At 48.2% G+C, this 27,131-nt stretch overlaps 1 protein-coding gene across 2 annotated transcripts in view; it reads left to right on the forward strand.

Moving 5' to 3' along the window:
• The first annotated feature begins 2,426 nt into the window (after positions 1-2,426).
• Positions 2,427-27,131, forward strand: part of LOC147094924 (transforming growth factor beta-1-induced transcript 1 protein-like) — a 71,775-nt gene continuing 47,070 nt past the window's right edge. Inside the window, exon 1 of one of the 2 annotated variants that reach the window (XM_085974549.1) lies at positions 2,427-2,807. In XM_085974549.1, coding sequence (XP_085830675.1) covers positions 2,795-2,807 — 13 coding nt within the window. In that variant the 5' untranslated portion in view covers positions 2,427-2,794. The remainder of the gene's footprint in view (positions 2,808-27,131) is intronic. The other variant, XM_085974550.1, reaches the window with a different exon arrangement.

Genomic DNA, 27,131 nt, shown 5'->3' on the forward strand with positions numbered 1-27,131 from the left:
GGAACTCCCTTCCTAACAGCATTGTGGGTGTACCTACACCATATGGACTGCAGCGGTTCAAGAAGGCGGCTCACCGCCATCTTCTCAAGGGCAATTAGGGATGGGCACTAAATGCAGGCCTAGCCAGCGACGCCCACATCCCATCAATGAATTTAAAAAAAGATACAGAATAATGCTACCTCTACACTGTCCCATCAAATGCTCCCAGGGCAGGTACAGCACGGTTAGATACAGAGTAAAACTCCCTCTACACTGTCCCATCAAATGCTCCCAGGGCAGGTACAGCATGGGTTAGATACAGAGTCATGCTCCCTCTACACTGTCCCATCAAATACTCCCAGGGCAGGTACAGCACGGGTTAGATACAGAGTAAAGCTCCCTCTACACTGTCCCATCAAACACTCCCAGGGCAGGTACAGCACGGGTTAGATACAGAGTAAAGCTCCCTCTACACTGTCCCATCAAACACTCCCAGGGCAGGTACAACATGGGTTAGATACAGAGTAAAGCTCCCTCTACACTGTCCCATCAAACACTCCCAGGGCAGGTACAGCATGGGTTAGATACAGAGTAAAGCTCCCTCTACACTGTCCCATCAAACACTCCCAGGGCATGTACAGCACGTGTTAGATACAGAGTAAAGCTCCCTCTACACTGTCCCATCAAACACTCCCAGGGCAGGTACAGCATGGGTTAGATACAGAGTAAAGCTCCCTCTACACTGTCCCATCAAATGCTCCCAGGGCAGGTACAGCACGGGTTAGATACAGAGTAAAGCTCCCTCTACACTGTCCCATCAAACACTCCCAGGGCAGGTACAGCACGGGTTAGATACAGAGTAAAGCTCCCTCTACACTGTCCCATCAAACACACCCAGGGCAGGTACAGCACGGGTTAGATACAGAGTAAAGCTCCCTCTACACTGTCCCATCAAACCCTCCCAGGGCAGGTACAGCACGGGTCAGATACAGAGTAAAGCTCCCTCTACACTACCCCGTCAAACACTCCCAGGGCAGGTACAGCACGGGTTAGATACAGAGTAAAGCTCCCTCTACACTGTCCCATCAAACACTCCCTGGGCAGGCACAGCATGGGTTAGGTACAGAGTAAAGCTCCCACTACACTGTCCCATCAAATGCTCCCAGGGCAGGTACAGCACGGGTTAGATACAGAATAATGCTCCCTCTACACTGTCCCATCAAACACTCCCAGGGCAGGTACAGCACGGGTTAGATACAGAGTAAAGCTCCCTCTACACTGTCCCATCAAACACTCCCAGGGCAGGTAAAGCACGGGTTAGTAACAGAGTAAAGCTCCTTCTACACTGTCCCATCAAACACTCCCAGGGCAGGTACAGCACGGGTTAGATACAGAGTAAAGCTCCCTCTATACTGTCCCATCAAGCACTCCCAGGGCAGGTACAGCACGGGTTAGATAAAGAGTAAAGCTCCCTTTACACTGTCCCATCAAGCACTCCCAGGGCAGGTACAGCACGGGTTAGATACAGAGTAAAGCTCCCTCTACACTGTCCCATCAAACACTCCCAGGGCAGGTAAAGCACGGGTTAGTAACAGAGTAAAGCTCCTTCTACACTGTCCCATCAAACACTCCCAGGGCAGGTACAGCACGGGTTAGATACAGAGTAAAGCTCCCTCTATACTGTCCCATCAAGCACTCCCAGGGCAGGTACAGCACGGGTTAGATAAAGAGTAAAGCTCCCTCTACACTGTCCCATCAAGCACTCCCAGGGCAGGTACAGCACGGGTTAGATACAGAGTAAAGCTCCCTCTTCACTGTCCCATCAAGCACTCCCAGGGCAGGTACAGCACGGGTTAGATACGGAGTAAAGCTCCCTCTACACTGTCCCATCAAACACTCCCAGGGCAGGTACAGCACGGGTTAGATACAGAGTAAAGCTCCCTCTACACTGTCCCATCAAACACTCCCAGGGCAGGTACAGCACGGGTTAGATACAGAGTAAAGCTCCCTCTACACTGTCCCATCAAACACTCCCAGGGCAGGTACAGCACGGGTTAGATACAGAGTAAAGCTCCCTCTACACTGTCCCATCAAACACTCCCAGGCCTGGTACAGCACGGGTTAGATACAGAGTAAAGCTCCCTCTACACTGTCCCATCAAACACTCCTAGGGCAGGTACAGCACAGGTTAGATACAGAGTAAAACTCACTCTGATTTGTGTGAACTAGTAGCTGATAAATGTGATTGGAGTTTGAGGGACATTGAAGAGAGATTAAAATCCACTGCTTTCCCAATTCAAATTTCTCCAGCCACAAATTCTGTGTCTTTTCCTGCTTCTGCTCTGCACATTAACCCCTGGTGGTGAAATTTTTCCCATAGTTTTCCATGCTATTTCCTGTCGAGAGGAGCAGGATGTGTGTGTCGGGTGGGGTGGGGGCGGGGGCATTTGCTCGTCTTGCTAAATCCTAAAAGCAGGAATGCAGTGCTACATGTGTGTGTGTGGGATTTGAAGGGAACTTTTTTTTTGCCTTTGGATGTACTGGGGGATTTTTTTTTCGCTCTCTCCCTCTTCCTGCCAGGAATTCTCTGCACCATCTCCTTACATGGACAAGCCACCTCGCCGCTCCGTCAGAACTTCAAGCCCTCCTCCCCAAACTCCGCCAATGTTTCCGGCCGTTTGTGCTGTGCTGGAGATCCAGGCGTGGACATCAGGAGACAGGGCAGGCGGCAGAACGGCGCAAATAGGACTCAGATAGACAGAGAGACAGCAAGGAGCCCGACAAGGAGGCAAAGAGGACCAGGAGGCAAGACAGGATGGATGATCTGGGTGAGTGATGGGGAGGGGAGAGAAGGAAGGAAGGAGGGAGGGGAGAAGAGGGAAGGAAGGAGGGAGGGGAGAAGAGGGAAGGAAGGAGGGAGGGGAGAAGAGGGAGGGAACGATGCATCTTCTGAAACAGTCACTGAGAATCGATAAAGGTGCAGAACTGCCTCTAACTTTCTAACTGCATTTAACTCTCTAACTGTCTCTCACTCTCTGTGACTCTCTAACTGTCTCTCACTCTCTGTGACTCTCTAACTGTCCCTCACTCTCTGTAACTCTCTAACTGTCCCTCACTCTCTGTAACTCTCTAACTGTCTCTCACTCTCTGTAACTCTCTAACTGTCCCTCACTCTCTGTAACTCTCTGTCTCTCACTCTCTGTAACTCTCCAACTGTCTCTCACTCTCTGTAACTCTCTAACTGTCTCTCACTCTCTGTAACTCTCTAACTGTCCCTCACTCTCTGTAACTCTCTAACTGTCCCTCACTCTCTGTAACTCTCTGTCTCTCACTCTCTGTAACTCTCTAACTGTCTCTCATTCTCTGTAACTCTCTAACTGTCTCTCACTCTCTGTAACTCTCTGTCTCTCACTCTCTCTAACTCTCTGTCTCTCACTCTCTGTAACTCTCTGTCCCTCACTCTCTGTAACTCTCTAACTGTCTCTCACGCTCTGTAACTCTCTAACTGTCCCTCACTCTCTGTAACTCTCTAACTGTCTCTCACTCTCTGTAACTCTCTAACTGTCCCTCACTCTCTTTAACTCTCTAACTGTCCCTCACTCTCTGTAACTCTCTAACTGTCTCTCACTCTCTGTAACTCTCTAACTGTCTCTCACTCTCTAACTCTCTAACTGTCTCTCACTCTCTGTAACTCTCCAACTGTCCCTCACTCTCTGTAACTCTCCAGCTGTCTCTCACTCTCTGTAACTCTCTAACTGTCCCTCACTCTCTGTAACTCTCTAACTGTCTCCCACTCTCTGTAACTCTCTAACTGTCCCTCACTCTCTGTAACTCTCTAACTGTCTCTCACTCTCTGTAACTCTCTAACTGTCTCTCACTCTCTGTAACTCTCTGTCTCTCACTCTCTCTAACTCTCTAACTGTCTCTCACTCTCTGTAGCTCTCTAACTGTCTCTCACTCTCTGTAACTCTCCAACTGTCTCTCACTCTCTGTAACTCTCTGTCTCTCACTCTCTGTAACTCTCTAACTGTCTCTCACTCTCTGTAACTCTCTAACTGTCTCTCACTCTCTGTAACTCTCTAACTGTCTCTCACTCTCTGTAACTCTCTAACTGTCTCTCACTCTCTGTAACTCTCTAACTGTCTCTCACTCTCTGTAACTCTCTAACTGTCCCTCACTCTCTGTAACTCTCTAACTGTCCCTCACTCTCTGTAACTCTCTAACTGTCCCTCACTCTCTGTAACTCTCTAACTGTCTCTCACTCTCTGTAACTCTCTAACTGTCTCTCACTCTCTGTAACTCTCTAACTGTCTCTCACTCTCTGTAACTCTCTAACTGTCCCTCACTCTCTGTAACTCTAACTGTCTCTCACTCTCTGTAACTCTCTAACTGTCTCTCACTCTCTGTAACTCTCTAACTGTCTCTCACTCTCTGTAACTCTCTAACTGTCCCTCACTCTCTGTAACTCTCCAGCTGTCTCTCACTCTCTGTAACTCTCTAACTGTCCCTCACACTCTGTAACTCTCCAGCTGTCTCTCACTCTCTGTAACTCTCCAACTGTCTCTCACTCTCTGTAACTCTCTGTCTCTCACTCTCTCTAACTCTCTAACTGTCTCTCACTCTCTGTAACTCTCTAACTGTCTCTCACTCTCTGTAACTCTCTAACTGTCTCTCACTCTCTGTAACTCTCTAACTGTCCCTCACTCTCTGTAACTCTCTAACTGTCTCTCACTCTCTGTAACTCTCTAACTGTCTCTCACTCTCTGTAACTCTCTAACTGTCTCTCACTCTCTGTAACTCTCTAACTGTCTCTCACTCTCTGTAACTCTCTAACTGTCTCTCACTCTCTGTAACTCTCTAACTGTCTCTCACTCTCTGTAACTCTCTAACTGTCTCTCACTCTCTGTAACTCTCTAACTGCCTCTCACTCTCACTAACTCACTCCCTGATGGTGTACAGTGTGTCACTCTCTCTAACTCACTATTACGGGGGATATTAGGGGTTTTGTGGAGCAGACACAAGCTGGGCAATGAGGTTTGGAGTGGGCGTTTAGGGGAGAATTGTAAATCGCCATGTTTTGAGAGCAGAATCTGAAACCCACTGCTTGGATTGTGTGTGGCTCCAGTTTATCCCAGTGATGTGTTGTTGAACTCCGTGCCTGAGCTCCCACTTCAATCGAGTGAGGCGAGTTTTGAATCGCGGCTTTGGTTACCTGTTTGTGGTTGGTTTAACACTCGGCCGGTGATCGGACAGTGAGAGATCTGTGCCGTGAAATAACTGGAGGGTGAGATCATGCTGCTGTCACAGGCACCCTGGGTCAATGGGGCTACACTCGACCAGTTGCATGTGGGGAAGGTCTGGGCAGAGAGGGGGGGGAGGAGGAGATGGAGAGAGAGAGGGTGGGAGTGAGGGGGAGAGAGGAGAGGAGAGAGCGAGCAAAAGAGAGGGGGAGAGGAGAGAGGGTGGGACGGAATGAAAGAGGAGGGGGAGAGTAGGGGGAGGGAGAGAGAGGGTGGGAGCGAGGGGGAGAAAGGATGGGAGAGAGGGTGGGATGAAATGAAAGAGGAGAGAGAGGGGGAGAGTACGGGGAGGGAGAGAGAGGGTCGGAGCGAGGGGGAGAAAGGATGGGATGGATGGAGGGGGAGGGAGGGAGAGCAAGGGAGAGATGGAGGGGGAAAGCGGAGAGAGGGGGAGAGAGCAGGAAATGACGAGAGAGGGCGATGGTGAGGGGGAGAGAGAAGGAGAAGGAGAGGGAGAGAGAATGAGACAGGGAGTGAGTGAGGGAGAGAGTGAGGGAAATATAGAAAGAGGAGTTGTTTATAGGCCCCCAAACAGTAGTTGTAATGTAGGGCAGAGTATAAATCAGGAAATTAGAGGTGCATGTAACAGGGGTAATGCAGTTAACATGGGGACTTTAATCTACGTATAGACTGGGCAAACCAAATGTGCAGTAATAGTGTGGAGGACGAATTCATGGAATGTATGCAAGATAGTTTTCTAGATCAGTATCTTGAGGAACCAACTAGGGAACAGGCTATTTTAGATCTAGTGTTGTACAATGAGAAAGGGTTAATTAATAACCTTGTAGTAAAGGGGCCTTTAGGGAAGAGTGACCATAATATGATAGAATTTTATATTAAGTTCGAAAGTGATTTTGTTAAATGCGAAACTAGGGTCTTAAATCTAAACAAAGCAAACTATGTAGGTATGAGGGGCGAGTTGGCTAAGGTAGATTGGGAAACTACATTAAAAGATATGACGGTAGACAAGCAATGGCTAGCATTTAAAGAATTAATACATAATTTACAACAAATATACATTCCTTTAAGACACAAAAACCCCACAGGAAAAGTGATCCAACTGTTGAAACAAGAGAAGTTAACGATAGTATTAGATCAAAGGAAGAGGCTTATAATGTTGCCAAAAAGAGTAGTAAGCCTGAAGATTGGGAGGATTTTAGAATTCAGCAAAGGAGGACCAAGAAATTGATAAAGAAAGGGAAAATAGAATACGAGAGTAAACTAGCGAGAGAGATTTAAAAAAAAAAGGAACAGATTAGCGAAAGTAAACGTGGGTCCCTTACAGGCTGAGACAGGAGAAATTATAATGGGGAATAAGGAAATGGCAGAGAAATTAAACAAATACTTTGTGTCTGTCTTCACGGAGGAAGACACAAAAAATTTCCCCGAAATAGTGGAGAACCAAGGGTCTAGCGAGAATGAGGAACTGAAAGAAATTAGTATTAGTAAAAAAATAGTACTGGAGAAATTAATGGGACTGAAAGCCGATAAATCCCCTGGACCTGACGGCCTACATCCTAGGGTTTTGAAAGAGGCGGCTATAGAGAGAGGGGATGCATTAGTTGTCATCTTCCAAAATTCCACAGATTCTAGAACGGTTCCTGCGGATTGGAAGGTAGCAAATGTAACCCCACTATTTAAGAAAGGAGGGAGAGAGAAAACGGGGAACGACAGACCGGTTAGCCTGACATCAGTCGTGGGGAAAATGCTAGAATCTATTATTAAGGACGTGGTAACAGGGCACTTGGATTGGGCAAAGTCAACACGGATTTAGGAAAGGGAAATCATTTTTTACGAATCTGTTCGAGTTTTTTGAGGTTGTAACAAGCAGAATAGATAAGGGCGAACCAGTAGATGTGGTATATTTGGATTTTCAGAAGGTATTTGATAACGGATGGGGGGGATTGTCCTTTTGAGGAGAGATTGAGTAGACTAGGCCAATATTCTCTAGAAACATAAACATAGAAACATAGAAGATAGGAGCAGTAGGCTGTTCGGCCCCTCGAGCCTGCTCCGCCATTCAATGAGATCATGGCTGATCATCCAAATTCAGTACCCTGTCCCTGCCTTCTCTCCATATCCCTTGATCCCTTTAGCCTTAAGAAATATATCCAACTCCTTCTTGAATATATTTAATGAATTGGCCTCTACTGCCTTCTGTGGTAGAGAATTCCACAGGTTCACCACTCTCTGGGTGAAGAAATTCCTCCTCATCTCAGTCCTAAATGGCTTACCCCTTATCCTTAGACTGTAACCCCTGGTTCTGGACTCCCCAGCCATCGGGAACATCCTTCCTGCATCCAATCTATCTAGTCCTGTTAGTATTTTATAAGTTTCAATGAGATCCCCTCTCATTCTTCTAAACTCCAGCGAGTACAAGCCCAATCGACCCAATCTCTCCTCATACGTCATTCCTGCCATCCCAGGTATCAGCCTGGTGAATCTTCGCTGAACTCCCTCCATGGCAAGAACATCCTTCCTCAGATAAGGTGACCAAAACTGCACACAATACTCAAGGTGCGGTCTCACCAAGGCCCTGTACAACTGCATCAAGACATCCTTGTTCCTGTACTCTAATCCTCTCGCTACGAAGGCCAACATACCATTTGCCTCCTTAACCGCCTGCTGCACCTGCATGCTTCCCTTCAGCGACTGGTGCACAAGGACACCCAGGTCTCGTTGCACTTCCCCTTCTCCCAATCTATTGCCATTCAGATAATAATCTGCCTTCCTGTTTTTGACACCAAAGTGGATAACCTCGCATTTATCCACGTTATACTGCATCTGCCCAATCGCCCAACCTGTCCAAATCGTACTGGAGTTTCTCTGCATCCTTCTTACAGCACACACGCCCACCCAGCTTTGTGTCGTCTGCAAACTTGGAGATATTACATCCAATTCCCTCGTCTAGATCATTAATATATATTGTTAATATATAGAGTTCAGAATGCGAGGTGATCTCATTGAAATATACAAAATCCTTACAGGGCTTGACAGGGTCGATGCAGGGAGGATGTTTCCCCTGGCTGGGGAGTCTAGAACCAGGGGTCACAGTCTCAGAATAAGGGGTCGGCCATTTAGGACTGAGACGAGGAGACATTTCTTCACTCAGAGAGGGTGGTGAATCTCTGGAATTCTCTCCCCCAGAGGGCTGTGGAGGCTCAGTCGTTGAGTATATTCAAGACAGAGATCGATAAATTTTGGGATATTAAGGGAATCGAGGGATATGGGGATCGGGCAGGAAAGTGTAGTTGAGGTAGAAGGTCAGACATGATCTTATTGAATGGCGGAGCAGGCTCGAGGAGCCGAATGGCCTCCTCCTCTTATTTCTTATGTTCTAAGAGAGAGGAGAGACAGAGTGAGGAGAGATGGGGAGCGTGGAGGGAGAGGAGGGCAGAGAGAGTGAGAGAGGGGGAGGGAGAGAGTGAGAGGCAGAGAGGGAGCGAGAGAAAGGTGGAGATATAGGAGGGAAAGAGAGGGAGGGAGGGAGGGGATGAATGGGAAATAGAAAGACAAAGGAGGTAGAGAGTGGGAGAGACAGGAGACAGAAAGGCAGAGGGGAGCGGGGTAAGGGGCTATCTTTTGAAGAGAGAGGGCATTATTGCCTCCTTCTCTGCTGTAAGATTCTAGGATTCTGTGACACTGAGGTATTTCACACTGATTCCATCCTCGGCCTGCGCTGAGTTAGCCAATCATCCACACAGTGTGGGACTGAGCCCCACACACAGAGCAGGAAAGGCCCAGGCTGCATCCCCGGCCTGTGCGGAGTTAGGCTGACCCCCCACCCGGTGTGGGCCTGAGCCACACACACAAAATACACAAACACAGAGCAGGAAAGGACCAGGCTCCAACTGAGGCCTGTGCTGAGATAGCCTGATCTCACCCAAAGTAGGGGGCCAATAATTAGTATCAGTACCACAGAGATAACCGGGTTGGACCTTTTGTTGCAACATGTTAGATACAGAGTGAAATAATTGATGGGTCTGTGTAGAGGGAGCTTTACTCTGTATCTAACCCGTGCTGTACCTGCCCTGGGAGTGTTTGATGGGTCAGTGTAGAGGGAGCTTTATTCTGTATCTAACCCGTGCAGTACCTGCCCTGGGAGTGTTTAATGGGACAGTGTAGAGGGAGCTTTATTCTGTATCTAACCCGTGCTGTACCTGCCCTGGGAGTGTTTGATGGGTCAGTGTACAGGGAGCTTTACTCTCTAACCAACCCGTGCTGTACCTGCCCTGGCAGTGTTTGATGGGACAGTGTAGAGGGAGCGTTACTCTGTATCTAACCCGTGCTGTACCTGCCCTGGGAGTGTTTGATGGGACAGTGTAGAGGGAGCTTTACTCTGTATCTAACCCGTGCTGTACCTGCCCTGGGAGTGTTTGATGGGAGAGTGTAGAGGGAGTTTTACTCTGTATCTAACCCATGCTGTACCTGCCCTGGGAGTGTTTGATGGGACGGTATAGAGGGAGCTTTACTCTGTATCTAACCCGTGCTGTACCTGCCCTGGGAGTGTTTGCTGGGACAGTGTAGAGGGAGCTTTACTCTGTATCTAACCCGTGCAGTACCTGCCCTGGGAGTGTTTAATGGGACATTGTAGAGGGAGCTTTACTCTGTATCTAACCCATGCTGTACCTGCCCTGGGAGTGTTTGATGGGATAGTGTAGAGGGAGCTTTACTCTGTATCTAACCCGTGCTGTACCTGCCCTGGGAGTGTTTGATGGGGCAGTGCAGAGGGAGATTTACTCTGTATCTAACCCGCGCTGTACCTGCCGTGGGAGTGTTTGATGGGACAGTGTAGAGGGAGCTTTACTCTATATCTAACCCGTGCTTTACCTGTTCTGGGAGTGTTTGATGGGATAGTGTAGCGGGAGCTCTACACTGTATCTAACCCATAATCTACCTGCCCTAGGAGTGTTTGATGGGAGAGTGTAGAGGGTGATTTACTCTGCATCTAACCCGTGCAGTACCTGCCCTGCGAATGTGTGATAGGACATGTAGAGGGAGCTTTACTTTGTATCTAACCTGTGCTTTACCTGCCCTGGGAGTGTTTGATGGGACAGTGTTGAGGGATCTTTACACTCTATCTAACCCATGCTGTACCTGCCCTGGGAGTGTTTGATGGGACAGTGTAGAGGGAGCTTTACTCTGTATCTAACCTGTGCTGTACCTGCCCTGTGAGTGTTTGATGGGACAGTGTAGAGGGAGCTTTACTCTGTATCTAACCCATTCTGTACCTGCCCTGGGAGTGTTTGACGGGACAGTGTAGAGGGAGCTTTACTCTGTATCTTACCCGTGCTGTACCTGCCCTGGGAGTGTTTGACGGGACAGTGTAGAGGGAGCTTTATCTGTATCTAACCCATGCTGTATCTGCCCTGGGAGTGTTTGATGGGTGTAGAGGGAGCTTTACTCTGTATCTTACCCGTGCAGTACCTGTTCTGGGAGTGTTTGATGGGACAGTGTAGAGGGAGCTTTACTCTGTATCTAACCCGTGCTGTACCTGCCCTGGGAATGTTTGATGGGACAGTATAGAGGGAGCTTTACTCTGTATCTAACCCGTGATGTACCTGCCCTGGGAGTGTTTGATGGGACAGTGTAAAGAGAGCTGCGCTGTGCCTGCCTTGGGAGTATTTGAATCTCTCCAATCAGGTTTCCGCGCATGCCACAATACTGAACCTGCCCTTATCAAAGTCGCAAATTACATCCTGGTAACTGTGACCAAGTTAAGCTATTCCTCCTCGTCCTTCTTGACCTCTCTGCAGCCTTTGACATGGTGGACCACTCCATCGTTCTCCAACGCCTCTCCACTGTCGTCCAGCTGGGTGGGACAGCACACGCTTCGTTTCATTCTTATCTATCTAGTCATAGCCAGAGAATCACCTGCAATGGCTTCTCTTCCCGCATCGTTACCTCTGCTGTCCCCCAAGGATCTATCCTTGGCCCCCTCTCATTTCTCATCTACTTTTGAGGATGTAACTGGTAAAATAGATAAGGGAGAACCAGTGGATGTGGTGTATTTGGACTTTCAGAAGGCTTTCGATAAGGTCTCGCATAAGAGATTAGCGTGCAAAATTAAGGCACGTGGGATTGGGGGCAAGGTATTGACTTGGATAGAGAACTGGTTGGCGGACAGAAAGCAAAGAGTTGGAATAAATGGGTCGTTTTCCGAGTGGCAGGCAGTGACTAGTGGGGTACCGCAAGGATCGGTCCTAGGACCCCAGCTGTTCACAATATATATTAATGATCTGGACGAGGGAATTGGATGTAATATTTCCAAATTTGCAGACGACACAAAGCTGGGTGGGAGGGTAAGCTGTGAGGAGGATGTCGTGAAACTCCAGCGTGATTGGGCAGAAACATGGTAAATGCACTATAATGTGGATAAATGTGAGGTTATCCACTTTGGTGGCAAAAACAGGAAGGCAGATTATTATTTGAATGGTAATAGATTGGGAGAAGGGGAAATGCAAAGAGACCTGGGTGTTCTTGTACACCAGTCGCTGAGGGTAAGCATGCAGGTGCAGCAGGCGGTTAAGAAGGCAAATGGTATGTTGGCCTTCGTAGCGAGAGGATTCGAGTACAAGAACAAGGATGTCTTGCTACAGTTGTACAGGGCCTTGGTGAGACCGCACCTTGAGTATTGTGTGCAGTTTTGGTCACCTTACCTGAGGAAGGACGTTCTTGCCATGGAAGGAGTGCAGCGAAGATTCACCAGGCTGATACCTGGGATGGCAGGAATGACGTATGAGGAGAGATTGTGTCGATTGGGCTTGTACTCACTGGTGTTTAGAAGATTGAGAGGGGATCTCATCGAAACCTATAAAATTCTGTCAGGCCTGGACAGACTAGATGCAGGAAGGATGTTTCTGATGGCCGGGGAGTCCAGAACCAGGGGTCATAGTCTAAGGATAAGGGGTAAGCCATTTAGGACTGAAATGAGGAGGAATTTCTTCACCCAGAGAGTGGTGAACCTGTGGAATTCTCTGCCAGAGAGGGCGGTGGAGGCCAGTTCATTAAATATATTCAACAAAGAGTTGGATATATTTCTTAAGGCTAAAGGGATCGAGGGATATGGGGAGAAGGCAGGGACAGGGTACTGAATTTGGATGATCAGCCATGATCTCATTGAATGGCGGAGCAGGCTCGAGGGGCTGAATGGCCTACTCCTGCTCCTATCTTCTATGTTTCTATCTACATGCTGCCCCTCGGCGACATATCCGAAAACACAGCGTCGGTTTCCACATGTACGCAGACGACACCCAACTCTACCTCACCACCACCTCTCTCGGCCCCTCCACTGTCTCTAAATTGACACATTGCTTGTCCGACATCCAGTGCTGGAGGAGCAGACATTTCCTCCAACTAAATATCGGGGTGACTGGAGTCGTTGTCCTTGGTCCCCGCCACAACCTCTGTTCTCTAGCCACTGTCACCATCCCCTCTCCCTGGAATCTGTCTGAGGCTGAACCAGACCGTTCACAACCTTGGTGTCATATTTGACCCTGAGATGAGCTTCCGACCACATATCCGCACCACCACTGAGACCGCCTCCTTCCACCTCCGTAACATCGCCCGTCTCCGCCCCTGCCTCGGCTTATCTGCTGCTGAAACCCTCATCCATGCCTTTGTTACCTCCAGACTTGACTATTGCAACGCACTCCTGGCTGGCCTCCCACATTCCACCCTCCGTAAACTTCAGCTCATCCAAAACTCGGCTGCCCCGTGTCCTAACTCTCACCAAGTCCCGTTCGCCCATCACCGCCGCCCTGCTCGCTCACCTACATTGTTTGGCTCCTGGCTCGGCAAGGCATCGATTTGAAAATTCTCACTGTGTTCCAATCCCTCCATGGCCTCGCCGCTCTCGATCTCTGTAACCTCCTCCGGGCCCGACAACCCTGCGAGAACTCTGCCACCCCCGCCCCCTCCAATTCTGGCCTCTTGCTCCACCTTTGGTGGCCGTGCCTTCAGCTGCCTGGGCCCTAATCTCAGGAATTCCCTCTCTAAACCTCTCCGCCTCACTACCTCTCTCTGCTCCTTTAAGATGCTCCTAAAAACCTATATCCTCACCTGCTGTGATGGCTCCTTATGTCACTCGGTATCAAATATGCTCTTGTTAAGTGCCTTGGGAAGCCTTGCTATGTTAAAGGCGCTATATAAATGCAAGTTGTTGTTGTTGTTGTTCTGTGCTGGGCGTGTTTGATGGGACAGTGTAGAGGGAGCTTTACTCTGTATCTAACCTGTGTTGTACCTGCCCTGGGAGTGTTTGATGGGACAGTGTAGAGGGAGCTTTACTCTGTATCTAACCCTGTGCTGTACCTGCCCTGGGAGTGTTTGATGGGACAGTGCAGAGGGAGCTTTACTCTGTATCTAACCTGTGTTGTACCTGCCCTGGGAGTGTTTGATGGGACAGTGTAGAGGGAGCTTTACTCTGTATCTAACCCGTGCTGTACCTGCCCTGGGAGTGTTTAATGGGACAGTGTAGAGGGAGCTTTACTCTGTATCTATCCCCGTGCTGTACCTGCCCTGGGAGTGTTTGATGGGACAGTGCAGAGGGAGCTTTACTCTGTATCTAACCCGTGCTGTACCTGCCCTGGGAGTGTTTAATGGGACAGTGTAGAGGGAGCTTTACTCTGTATCTAACCCGTGCTGTACCTGCCCTGGGAGTGTTTAATGGGACAGTGCAGAGGGAGCTTTACTCTGTATCTAACCCGTGCTGTACCTGCCCTGGGAGTGTTTGATGGGACAGTGTAGAGGCAGCTTTACTCTGTATCTAACCCGTGCTGTACCTGCCCTGGGAGTGTTTGATGGGACAGTGTAGAGGGAGCTTTACTCTGTATCTAACCCGTGCTGTACCTGCCCTGGGAGTGTTTGATGGGACAGTGTAGAGGCAGCTTTACTCTGTATCTAACCCGTGCTGTACCTGCCCTGGGAGCGTTTAATGGGACAGTGCAGCGGGAGCTTTACTCTGTATCTAACCCGTGCTCTACCTGCCCTGGGAGCGTTTGATGGGACAGTGTAGAGGGAGCTTTACTCTGTATCTAACCCGTGCTTTACCTGCCCTGGGAGTGTTTGATGGGACAGTGTAGAGGGAGCTTTACTCTGTAACTAACCCGTGCTGAACCTGTCCTGGGAGTGTTTGATGGGACAGTGTAGAGGGAGCTTTACTCTGTATCTAACCCGTGCTGTACCTGCCCCGGGAGTGTTTGATGGGACAGTGTAGAGGGAGCTTTACTCTGTATCTAACCCGTGCTGTACCTGCCCCGGGAGTGTTTGATGGGACAGTGTAGAGGGAGCTTTACTCTGTATCTAACCCGTGCTGTACCTGCCCTGGGAGTGTTTGATGGGACAGTGTAGAGGGAGCTTTACTCTGTATCTAACCCGTGCTGTACCTGCCCTGGGAGTGTTTGATGGGACAGTGTAGAACATTAGAACATAAGAAATAGGAGCAGGAGTAGGCCAATCGGCCCCTCGAGCCTGCTCCGCCATTTAATAAGATCATGGCTGATCTGATCCTAACCGCCAATCTACTATCACAGAACCATCTCCTGAATCTAACAGAATTAGACACACGAAATAGGAGCAGGATCAGGCTACATGGCCCCTGGGCCCGCTCCGCTACCCACAGGGCCATGACTGATCCGAACCTAGACTCATGTCCAAATTCCTGCCCGCTCCCCGTAACCCTTAATTCCCTTTACTTCTAGGAAACTGTCTATTTCTGTTTTAAATTTATGTAATGATGTAGCTTCTACAGCTTTTTGGAGCAGCATATTCCATGGACCTACCACCCTCTGAGTGATGTAGTTCCTCCTCATCTCAGTTTTGAAAGAGCAGCCCCTTATTCTAAGACTATGCCCCCTAGTTCTAGTTTCACCCATCATCGGGAACATCCTCCCTGCATCCACCCGATCCAACCCCTTCACAATCTTATATGTTTCAATAAGATCGCCTCTCATTCTTCTGAACTCCAATGAGTAGAGTCCCAATCTACTCAACCTCTCCTCAGATGTCCATCCCCTCATCCCAGGGATTAACCGAGTGAACCTTCTTTGTACTGACTCGAGAGCAAGTATGTCCTTTCTTAAGTATGGACACCAAAACTGTATGCAGTATTCCAGGTGCGGTCTCACCAATACCTTGTACAACTGAAGCAACACCTCCCTATTTTTATATTTATTCCCCTAGCAATGAAAGCCAACATTCCATTGGCCTTCTTAATCACTTGCTGCACCTGCATACTAACCTTTTGAGTTTCGTGCACCAGGACCCCCAGATCCCTTTGTACTTCAGTACTTTCCAGTTTCTTGCCATTAAGATAATAACTTGCTCTATGATTTTTCCTGCCAAAGTGCATAACCTCACACTTTCCAGTATTGTATTCCATCTGCCAAATCTCTGCCCACTTACTTAGCCTGTCTATGTCCCCTTGCAGGTTTTTTATGTCCTCCTCACTCATTACTTTCCCTCCCATCTTAGTATCATCTGCAAACTTTGATATGTTACACTCGGTCCCCTCCTCCAAATCGTTAATATAGATTGTAAAGAGTTGGCGACCCAGCATTGACCCCTGCGGAACACCACTAGTTACTGATTGCCAGTCTGAGAATGAACCATTTATCCCAACTCTCTGCCTTCTGTTAGATAGCCAATCCTCTATCCATGCCAGAATATTACCCCCAATCCTGTGATTTTTTTATCTTAAGCAATAATCTTTTGTGTGGCACCTTGTCAAATGCCTTTTGGCAGTCTAAATACACTACGTCCACTGGTTCCCCTTTATCCACCCTATATGTTACTTCCTCAAAGAACTCCAGCAAATTTGTCAAACATGACTTCCCCTTCATAAAACCATGCTGACTTTGTCCTATTAAATTATGATTATCCAAATGTCCTGTTACTGTCTCCTTAATAATGGACTCCAAAATTTTACCTACCACAGATGTTAGGCTAACTGGTCTATAGTTTCCAGCCTTCTGTCTACTGCCCTTTTTAAATAAGGGTGTTACATTAGCAGTTTTCCAGTCTGCCGGGACCTTTGCTGAGTCCAGGGAGTTTTGGAAAATTATTACCAATGCATCCACAATCCCTACCGCCACTTCCCTCAAGACCCTAGGATGTAAGCCATCAGGTCCAGGTGATTTATTCGCCTTGAGTCCCATTATTTTACCGAGTACCACTTCCTTAGTGATTTTGATCGTGTTTAGCTCCTCACCCCCTATAGCCCTCTGTTTGTCCAGTGTTGGGATAGTCTTAGTGTTCTCTACTGTAAAGACTGATACAAAATATTCATTCAGTGTTTTTGCCATCTCCATATTTCCCACCATTAATTTCCCGGTCTCATCCTCTAAGGGACCAACATTTACTTTAGCCACCCTTTTTCTTTTTATATAACTATAAAAACTCTTACTATCTGTTTTTATATTTTTTGCTAATTTACTTTCATAATCTATCTTCCCTTTCTTAATCAATCTTTTTGTTATTTTTTGCTGTCTTTTAAAGTTTTCCCAATCCTCTATCCTCCCACTAGATTTGGCTACCTTATATGCCCTTGTTTTTAGTCGAATACTATCCTTAATTTCTTTACTTAGCCACGGATGGCTGTCTTTTCTTTTACACCCTTTTCTTCTCAGTGGAATATATATTTTTTGGAAGTTGTAAAATAACTCCTTAAATGTACACCACTGATCATGTATCGTCTTACCCTTTTAATCTATTTTCCCAATCCACTCTACTCAATTTCGCTCTCATACCTTCATAGTCTCCTTTATTCAAGCTTAGCACGCTTGTTTGAGATCCAACCTTCTCACCCTCTAATTGAATATGGAATTCAACCATGTTATGGTCACTCATTCCAAGGGGATCCTTTACTAGGACATTTTTAATTAATCCTGTCTCGTTACACAGGACCAGATCTAAGGTTGCTTGCCCCCTGGTGGGTTCAGTTACATACTGCTCAAGAAACCCATCCCTAATGCACTCAATGAACTCATCCTCAAGGCAGCCCTGCCCAATTTGATTTGTCCAATTAATATGATAGTTAAAGTCCCCCATAATTATAGATGTTCCCTTATTACAAGCCTCAACTATTTCCTGATTGATACTCCGTCCAACAGAGTTGCAACTGTTCGGAGGCCTATAGACTACGCCCACAAGTGTTTTTTTCCCCTTATTATTCCTTACCTCCACCCAAACTGTTTCATTATCCTGATCTTTTGACCCAATATCATTTCTCTGTATTACAGTGATTCCATCCTTTATTAACATAGCCACCCCACCTCCCCTTCCTTCCTGCCTGTCCTTCCTGATCGTTAAATAACCTGGTATGTTTAATTCTCAGGCAATGTCACCCTGCAGCCATGTTTCTGTAATGGCCACAAGATCATACCTGTATGTAGTTATTTGTGCCATTAACTCATCTATTTTGTTACGAATGCTATGTGCATTCAGATAGAGAACTTTCAAAGATGTTTTGTGACACTTAGTTCCTGCTTTTGCCCTTTTTATTACTTTACCTTTTACTCCATACCTTCTGCCCCTTCGTGACACACTCTGGTTTTTAATTTCCCCACTGCTACCTAAGTCTATGACCTTCTCTGTTGTCATTTTTATTATTTGCTCTCTAGGAACCTCCCCCCCACTAGTTAGTTTAAAGCCCTCTCTACAGCCCTAGTTATATGATCCGCCAGGACTCTCGTCCCAGCACTGGCCAAGTGAAGCCCATCCCAACGGAACAGCTCCCTCCTGCCCCAGTACTGGTGCCAGTGTCCCAGGAAGCAAAACCCATTTCTCCCACACCAGTCTTTGAGCCACGCATTTAACGCTCTAATTTTATTTGTCCTAGCCAAATTCACTCGTGGCTCAGGTAATAATCCAGAGATTATTACCCTTGAGGTTCTGTTTTTTAATTTGACCCCTAGCTGCTCATACTCCTTTAACAGAACCGGCTTCCTAGTCCTATCTACGTCGTTTGTACCAACGTGGACCACGACAACTGGATCCACCCCTTCCCACTGCAAGTTTCTTTCCAGCCCAGAGGAGATGTCCTTAACCCTGGCACCGGGTAGGCAACACAGCCTTCGGGACTCTCGCTCTCGGCTGCAGAGAACTCTATCTATCCCCCTAATAATACTATCCCCTACCACTACAACATTTCTATTTACTCCCCCCTCTTGAATGGCCCCCCGTTCCACGGTGCTGTGGCCAGGTTGCTCATCCTCCCTGCAGTCCCTGCTCCTGTCCCCACAGGGAGTAAGAACCTCGAACCTGTTGGACAAGAGCAAGGGCTGAGGCTCCTCCAGCTCTACCTCCTGGATCCCCGTACCTGCCTCACTCATAGTCACACCGTCCTGTCCCTGACCATGGGCTACATCTGAATTAATTAACTTCATAGGTGTGACCACCTCCTGAAACACAGAGTCCAGGTACTTCTCCCCCTCCCTGATGTGTCGCAGTGTCTGAAGCTCAGACTCCAGCTCATCAACACGGAGCTGGAGTTCCTGTAGCAGCAGACACTTGTCACAGACGTAATCACCGTGAGCCTCAATGGGGTTCACCGGCTCCCACATCTCGCAACAGTAACACATCACCTGCTCCATTCTATGTAATTAATTAAATTTTTTATTGTTAGTTATGGACACCCTCTGCCCGATTTTAGATGCTAGTATCCCCTTTAATTAATTGGATTTAAATTAAATCAATCCCTCTAGTTACACCAGTTAAATGGTTTACCAACAGTCACTCTGCACCAGAAAGGCCTTATTAACTACAACCCACAGAGTTAAAGTTTGAAAAGAGCACCTAACACCCCACTTACCCTAACTCACAGCACTCTTTGATGACTCGCACTAGGACTGGTCTTTTTATACTTTTTTTTGTTTACAGCCAAATGAGTCACCCCTGCTGATTGGTTAGAAAACTGGTTTCCACTGCCTGCTGTGCCAATTTACTCCTACTGCAGTGTAACCTTGTTTTACTTTTCTTCTTTACTCTGTATCTAACCCGTGCTGTACCTGCCCTGTGAATGTTTGATGGGACAAAGTAGAGGGAGCTTTACTCTGTATCTATCCCGTGCTGTACCTGCCCTGGGTGTGTTTGATGGTGACAGTGTAGAGGGAGCTTTACTCTGTATCTAACCCATGCTGTACCTGCCCTGGGAGTGTTTGATGGGACAGTGTAGAGGGAGCTTTACTCTGTATCTAACCCATGCTGTACTTGCCCTGGGAGTGTTTGATGGGACAGTGTAGAGGGAGCTTTACTCTGTATCTAACCGGTGCTGTACCTGCCCTGGGAGTGTTTGATGGGACAGTGTAGAGGGAGCTTTACTCTGTATCTAACCCGTGCTGTACCTGCCCTGGGAGTGTTTGATGGGACAGTGTAGAGGGAGCTTTACTGTGTATCTAACCCGTGCTGTACCTGCCCTGGGAGTGTTTGATGGGACAGTGCAGAGGGAAGATTTACTCTGTATCTAACCCGTGCTGTACCTGCCCTGGGAGTGTTTGATGGGACAGTGTAGAGGGAGCTTTACTCTGTATCTAACCCGTGCTGTACCTGCCCTGGGAGTGTTTGATGGGACAGTGTAGAGGGAGCTTTACTCTGTATCTAACCCGTGCTGTACCTGCCCTGGGAGTGTTTGCCGGGATAGTTGTGTATTGATGGAGTGCTTGTTGTTTGACGGATGGGGTCCTTATCCTCTCACTTCCTGCTGTGATCTGTCTCTCACTGCGATACGGGTTTAACATTTCTGACCGAGCTGAAGAAGTGCCTCATTATGAAGCGAATAGCAATCTCACAATACTGCACCTTAAAGGGTGCCGGTTGTCTTAAAGGGAATGTGTAGCTTTTATTTAGCCATCGTGCTGGAGATCGGGCGGGAAAGTGGAGTTGAGGTCGAAGATCAGCCATGATGTCATTGAATGATGGAGCAGGCTCGAGGGGCCGAATGGCCAACTCCTGCTCCTATTTCTTATGTTCTTACGTCCTGGGGGGCGGAGGTTCTGGCCGTCGGGATCAACTCGTTTTGCCGCCCGTCTGTTTTTTTTGGGAAGGTGTGGAGGGGAGTGGATCAGCCAGGATTGCTGCCCTCGTTGCTTTAAAGTGCCCATGTTACAGAACATAAGAAATAGGAACAGGAATTGGCCATTCGGCCCCTCGAGCCAGCTCCGCCATTCAACAAGACCAAGGCTGATCTTCTACCTCACCTCCACTTTCCCGCCCGATCCCCATATCCCTTGAATCTCTTCGTATCCACAAATCTATCAACCTCAGCCTTGAATATAACAACAACAACAACTTGTATTTATATAGCGCCTTTAACGTAGTAAAACAGCCCAAGGCGCTGCACAGGAGTATTTTAAGACAATGAATTTGACACCGATCCACATAAGGATAAATTAGGGCGGGTGACCAAAAGCTTGGTCAATGAAGTAGGTTTTAAGGAGCTTCTAAAAGGAGCAGAGAGGTAGCGAGGTGGAGAGGTTTAGGCAGGGAATTCGAGTTTAGGGCCTAGGCAACAGAAGGCACGGCCACCAATGGTTGAGCGATTATAATCAGGGATGCTCAAGAGGGCAGAATTAGAGGAGCGCAGATATCTCGGGGGGGGGGGGGGGGATTGTGGGGCTGGAGGAGATTACAGAGACAGGAAGGGACGAGGCCATGGAGGGATTTGAATACAAGGATGAGAATTTTGAAATCGAGGTGCTGCTTAACCGGGAGCCAATGTAGGTCAGCGAGCACAGGGGGCGATGGGCGAACGGGACTTGGTGCGAGTTAGGACACGGGCAGCCGAGTTTTGGATGACCTCAAGTTTACGTAGGGTGGAATGTGGGAGGCCAGCCAGGAGTGCGTTGGAATAGTCAAGTCTAGAGGTAACAAAGGCATGGATGAGGGTTTCAGCAGCGGATGAGCTGAGGCAAAGGCAGAGATGTGTGATGTTACGGAGGTGGAAGTAGGCAGTCTTAGTTATGTGGGCGGAAGCTCATTTCAGGGTCAAATATGACACCAAGGTTGCGAAGAGTGTGGTTCAGCCTCAGACAGATGTTAAGGAGAGGGATGGAGTTGGTGGCTAGGGAACGGAGTTTGTGGTGGGGACCAAAAACAATGGCTTCAGTCTTCCCAATATTTAATTGGAGAAAATTTTTGCTCATCCAGAACTGGATGTCTGACAAGCAGTCTGAGAATTGAGAGACTGTGGAGGGGCTGAGAGGAGAGGTAGTTGTTGGATCCGTGGTTCAGTGGATATGCTATTATTAAATAATCACACGGATGCTGTACATGAACAATAAACAGGTCTTTACTGGAGGAGGGTAGTCTCTAGACTGGGGGTACAGAGGCATGCACAAAGCTTATATACCGGTGTGGTCACTGCCGGTACTACAGTATACAGGAGCTGTAAAAGTAGTTCTGACTTAAAGGCACATACACTACAATTCCTCCCCTTTTAGATTAGTAATACCCCTAATATTCAAATAACAATTAACATTTCAACATGTACATTAAACAACAAAAGTCCATTTATAGATTCAGTCTTTGGAGCGGCTTCCTGACCCTTTCGGGATAGCGCCTTTCCAGAGGTTCTTGTTCTTGGTGCAGAGGCGACTCTGACCCCTTTTCATCGGGTAGTTCATCGGGTTCCACTGCTACTGGGTCTGAAGTAGATGCTACCGGTATGTCGGGTTCATCCCCAGGTACTCGAGACATGGGGTTGACGCGTTCCTGTGACGCTAAGATCTGATCGACGTGGCGTCTCACAATGTTCTCCCCGACATCCACTGTGTACATTAATGGCCCCTGCCTTGTACATATCACTCCGGGTTGCCACTTCTCTGTTCGATAGTCATGGGCCAAGACTGGTTGCCCTACATTGAAGCTCCTTGTCGGCTTCTCATTGATGTGCTGGAATTGTTTGTCCTCAACATTTCTTCGCACATTTGGTCTGAGCAAGTCCAGACGAGATCTCAACCTTCGGTTAAAGAACATCATGGCCGGGGTCTGGTTGGTAACTGCATGTGTCGCGTTTCGGTAGGCTAATAAGAAATTGTCCATCTTATGCTGTAGTGGAATGTCATCGTCGCACATGGCCTTTATCGCCTTCTTAAAGGTTTGTACGAACTTCTCAGCCAATCCATTTGTGGCTGGATGATACGGGGCGGATGTGTAATGCCTTACCCCATTCCTTTTCATGAATTTTTGGAACTCGTCGGACACAAACTGTGGTCCATTATCAGAGCAAATCTGCTCTGGCAAACCGTTTCTGGCAAATATGGTCCGCAGGACTGCAATCGTTTTCTCTGTAGTGGTTGAAGACATTTTTATCACCTCAGGCCACTTTGAATGAGCATCCACTGCTATTAAGAACATTGAGTCCATGAATGGACCAGCGAAATCAATATGCACCCGTTGCCATGGAGAGGAGGGCCACTCCCATGGGTGTAGAGGGGCATGTGGTGGTACATTTTGGAAATCTGGCATCCTAAGTAGCTCTTAGTTAGGTCTTCGATTTGTTGATCGATTCCCGGCCACCACACATAAGCCCTAACAAGGCTTTTCATTTTCACTCCCCCCAGATGACCTTCATGTAGCTCATTTAGCACTCTCTCCCTTAACTTGGGTGGAATCACCACTCTGGGTCCACACATCACTGTCCCCTGGCATACTGACAGCTGTTCTCTTCTGGATGAGAATGCTGGCAACAGTGAGTCGCCATGTGTTGGCCATCCCCTCACCGTCAATTCATATACCTGTGACAGCGTCGGATCATTGCGGGTCTCCTTCTCTATATCCGCGTTTGTTACTGGCAATCGTTCAATTATTGACGAATAAAATATCTCGATAGGGTCCACTGCTGGTGCTTCCTCCACAGTAGGCAGTGGCAGGCGCGATAGCCCATCAGCGTTCCCATGCTGTTTCGTGCCTTTATATTCTATTTCATATTGATTCGCCCCTAGAAACAGGGACCATCTTTGTAACCGCTGTGCAGTCATCACTGGAACGCCCTTCTTAGGATTAAAGATGGAGACAAGTGGTTGGTGGTCAGTCAGCAAGGTGAACTTCTGCCCATACAGATAGTGGTTGAATTTTTTTACTCCCCATACTAGGCTGAGGGCCTCCCTGTCAATCTGGGCGTAGTTGCGCTCGGCTGAGGTTAGTGATCGAGACGCAAAGGCTACTGGCCTCTCCAACCCGTCTGGGAATTTGTGCGACAGCACCGCTCCAATGCCATAGGGTGATGCATCACATGCCAAATGAATTGGTAGTGCTGGGTTGAAATGGGCCAACACCTCTTTTGATGTGATCAATTCTTTACACTTCTGGAAAGCTCATCTACGTTCGTCATTCCACTTCCATGGTACCCCCGTTTGCAGTAGGGTGTTCAGTGGGTGTAATACCGTAGACAAATTTGGTAAGCACTTATGGTAGTAGTTCACCAGCCCGAGGAACGACCTCAGTTGTGACACATTTTCCGGTGCTGGAGCCTTGACTACTGCCTCAATCTTGTCAGGGGACTTATGTAACCCCTCTTCATCGATGACGTGGCCACAATACGAGATCTGTTTCTGGAAAAACTCGCACTTGTGGCGATTAGCTCGTAGCCCATACTCCTTTAATCTGGTGAGCACCTTCTCCAAGTTGGCGAGGTGATCACCGTCATTTTCGCCCGTGACCAAGATGTCGTCCAAATAACACTGGGTCCCTGGAATCCCTTGCAGGACCTGATCCATCGCCCTTTGCCAGATAGCCGGAGCCGAGGCTACTCCAAACACCAGCCGGTTGTATTGATAGAGACCTTTATGGGTGTTGATCGTAAGGTAATGTTTCGAAGCTTCTTCTACCTCCATTTGCAAGTACGCCTGGGCTAGATCAATTTTGGTGAAGCGTTTACCTCCAGATAGCGAGACGAAAATATCCTCAATTCGTGGAAGCGGATATTGCACTGTGTGAAGGACTGGGTTCACTGTCACCTTAAAATCCCCACAGATGCGGACCTTCTTTGGTTCCCCAGGCGCATTACTCAACGACCTCTTCATTACAGGAACGATGGGTGTAGCCCACTCGCTCCAGTCCACTTTGGACAGTACTCCTGAACGTTCCAACCCTTCCAGCTCTGCTTCAACAGCTGGTCTGATCGCATAAGGCACTGGTCTGGCCTTCAGAAACTTTGGGCTTGCATTTTCCTCTATTTTAATCATTGCTGTTATTCCTTTTAGTGTTCCTAGTCCCTCCTGGAACACTTCTTTTGCGTCAGTTAGCATTTTTGACAGTCGTCCAGGTGTGACGTCGTCATCCTTTTTGGCCTCAACCTTCAGTGCCTGTATGGAATGCCAATCTAATTGTATCTTCTGGATCCATTCACGTCCTAGCAGTGGTGGTCCTCCATTTGGCAATACATATATATCCATTTTAGGTATTTCCTGGCCTTTATATGTCACTTTCACCCTTATTTTTCTTTTGGGGTAGACTTTTTGCCCCGTATACGTCTTCAAGACAATCTCTGTAGCTTTCAAGGGTATGTATGAAAATAGCCGCTTGTAGTCTCTTTGATTTATGACTGTTCGAGCTGACCCTGTGTCCAATTCCATTTCCACTTGGACTCCGTCTATCTTGAGTGTAACCCAGATAGTCTGGTGATCCTCCATTTCGGTTACCTTATGTAGTTTCAGACAACCTAGCTCCTTGCTTCCGGAGTCTGTGTCACTTTTCTGTTCGTCTGAACCACTGTCCATCACCTGGTGTACCTTTTTGTACTTCTCCTGTGGAGATTTCTTACTGTTGGTTTTCTTCCCAGACCTGCAGACTCTTGCTATGTGTCCTGCTTTCCCACACTGTCTGCACACTTGGTCCTTGAACCAACAATCTTTCTGGTCATGTGTAGTTCTGCCGCAGCGATAGCACTTCCCTGTTCCATAGGACATTTCATTGGTGCCGTATTCTTGTGGTCTCCGTTGTATCTCTGCAGCGCCCCTTGCGGTTGCTTCGTGTGATACTGCCATACTGAAAGCTTTGTCCAGCGTAAGGTCCTTTTCTGATAGAAGCCGTTTCTGGGTTCCTTCACTTTGTAGCCCACACACAAACTTGTCCCTTAACGTGTCTACCATTCCCGCTCCAAACTGGCAGTGTTTCGATAGCTTGCACAGTTCCGTTAGGTACTCAGCATTGCTTTCATCTTTGTGTTGGTTCCTTTTATGGAACTTAAATCGTTCTGCTATCAGCAGCGGTGTGGGGTTTAAGTGGTCCTGTAGGATTTCTACTATGCTTTCAAAATTCTTGTTTACCGGCTTCTCTGGGGTTATTAGATTTCGCAGTAACCCATAAGTTTTTGCACCCATGGAATTTAACAGAACCAGTGCTTTATTAGCATCTGGCACTTCATTCGCCCTGCAGTACACCTCAATACGTTCCACATATGTCGCCCAATCTTCGACTTCATTGTCGAACATAGAGATACTGCCACTCTTCGGCATCCTTGGGTGTGCGTTAACTATCACAAATGGCGCCTCCCGCGCTTCCCCTTCTTCTCCGCTGGCACAAAATGGCGTCTCCCGCGCTCGCCCTTCTTCTCCGCTGCGGCTTCTAAAAATGGCGTCTCCCGCGCTCTCCCTTCTTCTCAATGGCGCCTCCCGCGCTCTTCCTTCTCCGCGGCTCAATGGCGTCTCCCCTTTCTTCGCCCCGCGGACCCTGTTCAGCCCGTGATCCCTGGCTGTGCTCTGCACGTTCTTCTCTTTATATTTTTCGACGCCGCTCAGTCTAGAACCCGGCTGTTTCTTACCCTCTCTCTCTCTCCGGTTTGTTTTATTTTCCTCGACGCCGCTCGGTGTTCAACCCCCGGCTGCGCCCTGCTCTCTTCACCCTCTGTCTTACCCCGTCGACGCTGCTCGGCTCTCTCTCCGCCGTCGGTCGGCTCCAGCCGCCGCTGCTCGGGAAGGGTCTGCGCTGGACCTGTCGTCGGTCTCTTACTGCTCGTTGTGGCTGGGGAACCAAGCCCGGCTCTCCACAGCCTCTCCAGCGAAGTTGGATCTCTGCCTGACTGCTGGGCGGTTGCTCGTGGTCGACGCCCGTGTTCCTGGCCTCGACTATTTAAAAAAAATTTTTTTTATGTTGCATGCAGATTCGAATCGACACTCGTCCCCACTGTTGGATCCATGGTTCAGTGGATATGCTATTATTAAATAATCACACGGATGCTGTACATTAACAAATAACAGGTCTTTACTGGAGGAGGGTAGTCTCTAGACTGGGGGTACAGAGGCATGCACAAAGCTTATATACCGGTGTGGTCACTGCCGGTACTACAGTATACAGGAGCTGTAAAAGTAGTTCTAACTTAAAGGCACATGCACTACAGTAGTGAGGTAGAGCGGGGTGTCGTCAGCGTACATGTGGAAACTGACGCTGTGTTTTCGGATGATGTCGCCAAGGGGCAGCATGTAGATGAGAAATAGGAGGGGACCAAGGATGGATCCGTGGGGGAACGATGTGGGAGCGGGAAGAGAAGCCGTTGCAGGTGATTCTCTGGCTAGGATTGGACAGATAAGAATGGAACCAGGCGAGTGAAGTCCCACCCAGCTGGACGACGGTGGAGAGGCGTTGGAGAAGGATGGAGTGGTCAACCGTGTCAAAGGCCACAGACAAGTCAAGAAGGACGAGGACGGATAGTTTACCTTTGTCACAGTCACGAAGGATGTCATTTGTGATTTTGATGAGAGCCATTTCGTATACTCAACGACTGAGCCCTCTGGGGTAGAGAATTCCAAAGATTTGCCACCCTCTGAGTGAAGAAATTCCTCCTCATCTCAGCCCTAAATGGCCGAGCCCTTATTCTCAGACTGTGACCCCTGGTCCTAGACTCCCCAGCCAGGGGGAACA

This window comes from Somniosus microcephalus, unplaced genomic scaffold (assembly GCF_052327205.1).
Source record: "Somniosus microcephalus isolate GS21.2 unplaced genomic scaffold, FLI_Smic_1.0 unresolved_chr1, whole genome shotgun sequence".
Taxonomy (NCBI): domain Eukaryota; kingdom Metazoa; phylum Chordata; class Chondrichthyes; order Squaliformes; family Somniosidae; genus Somniosus; species Somniosus microcephalus.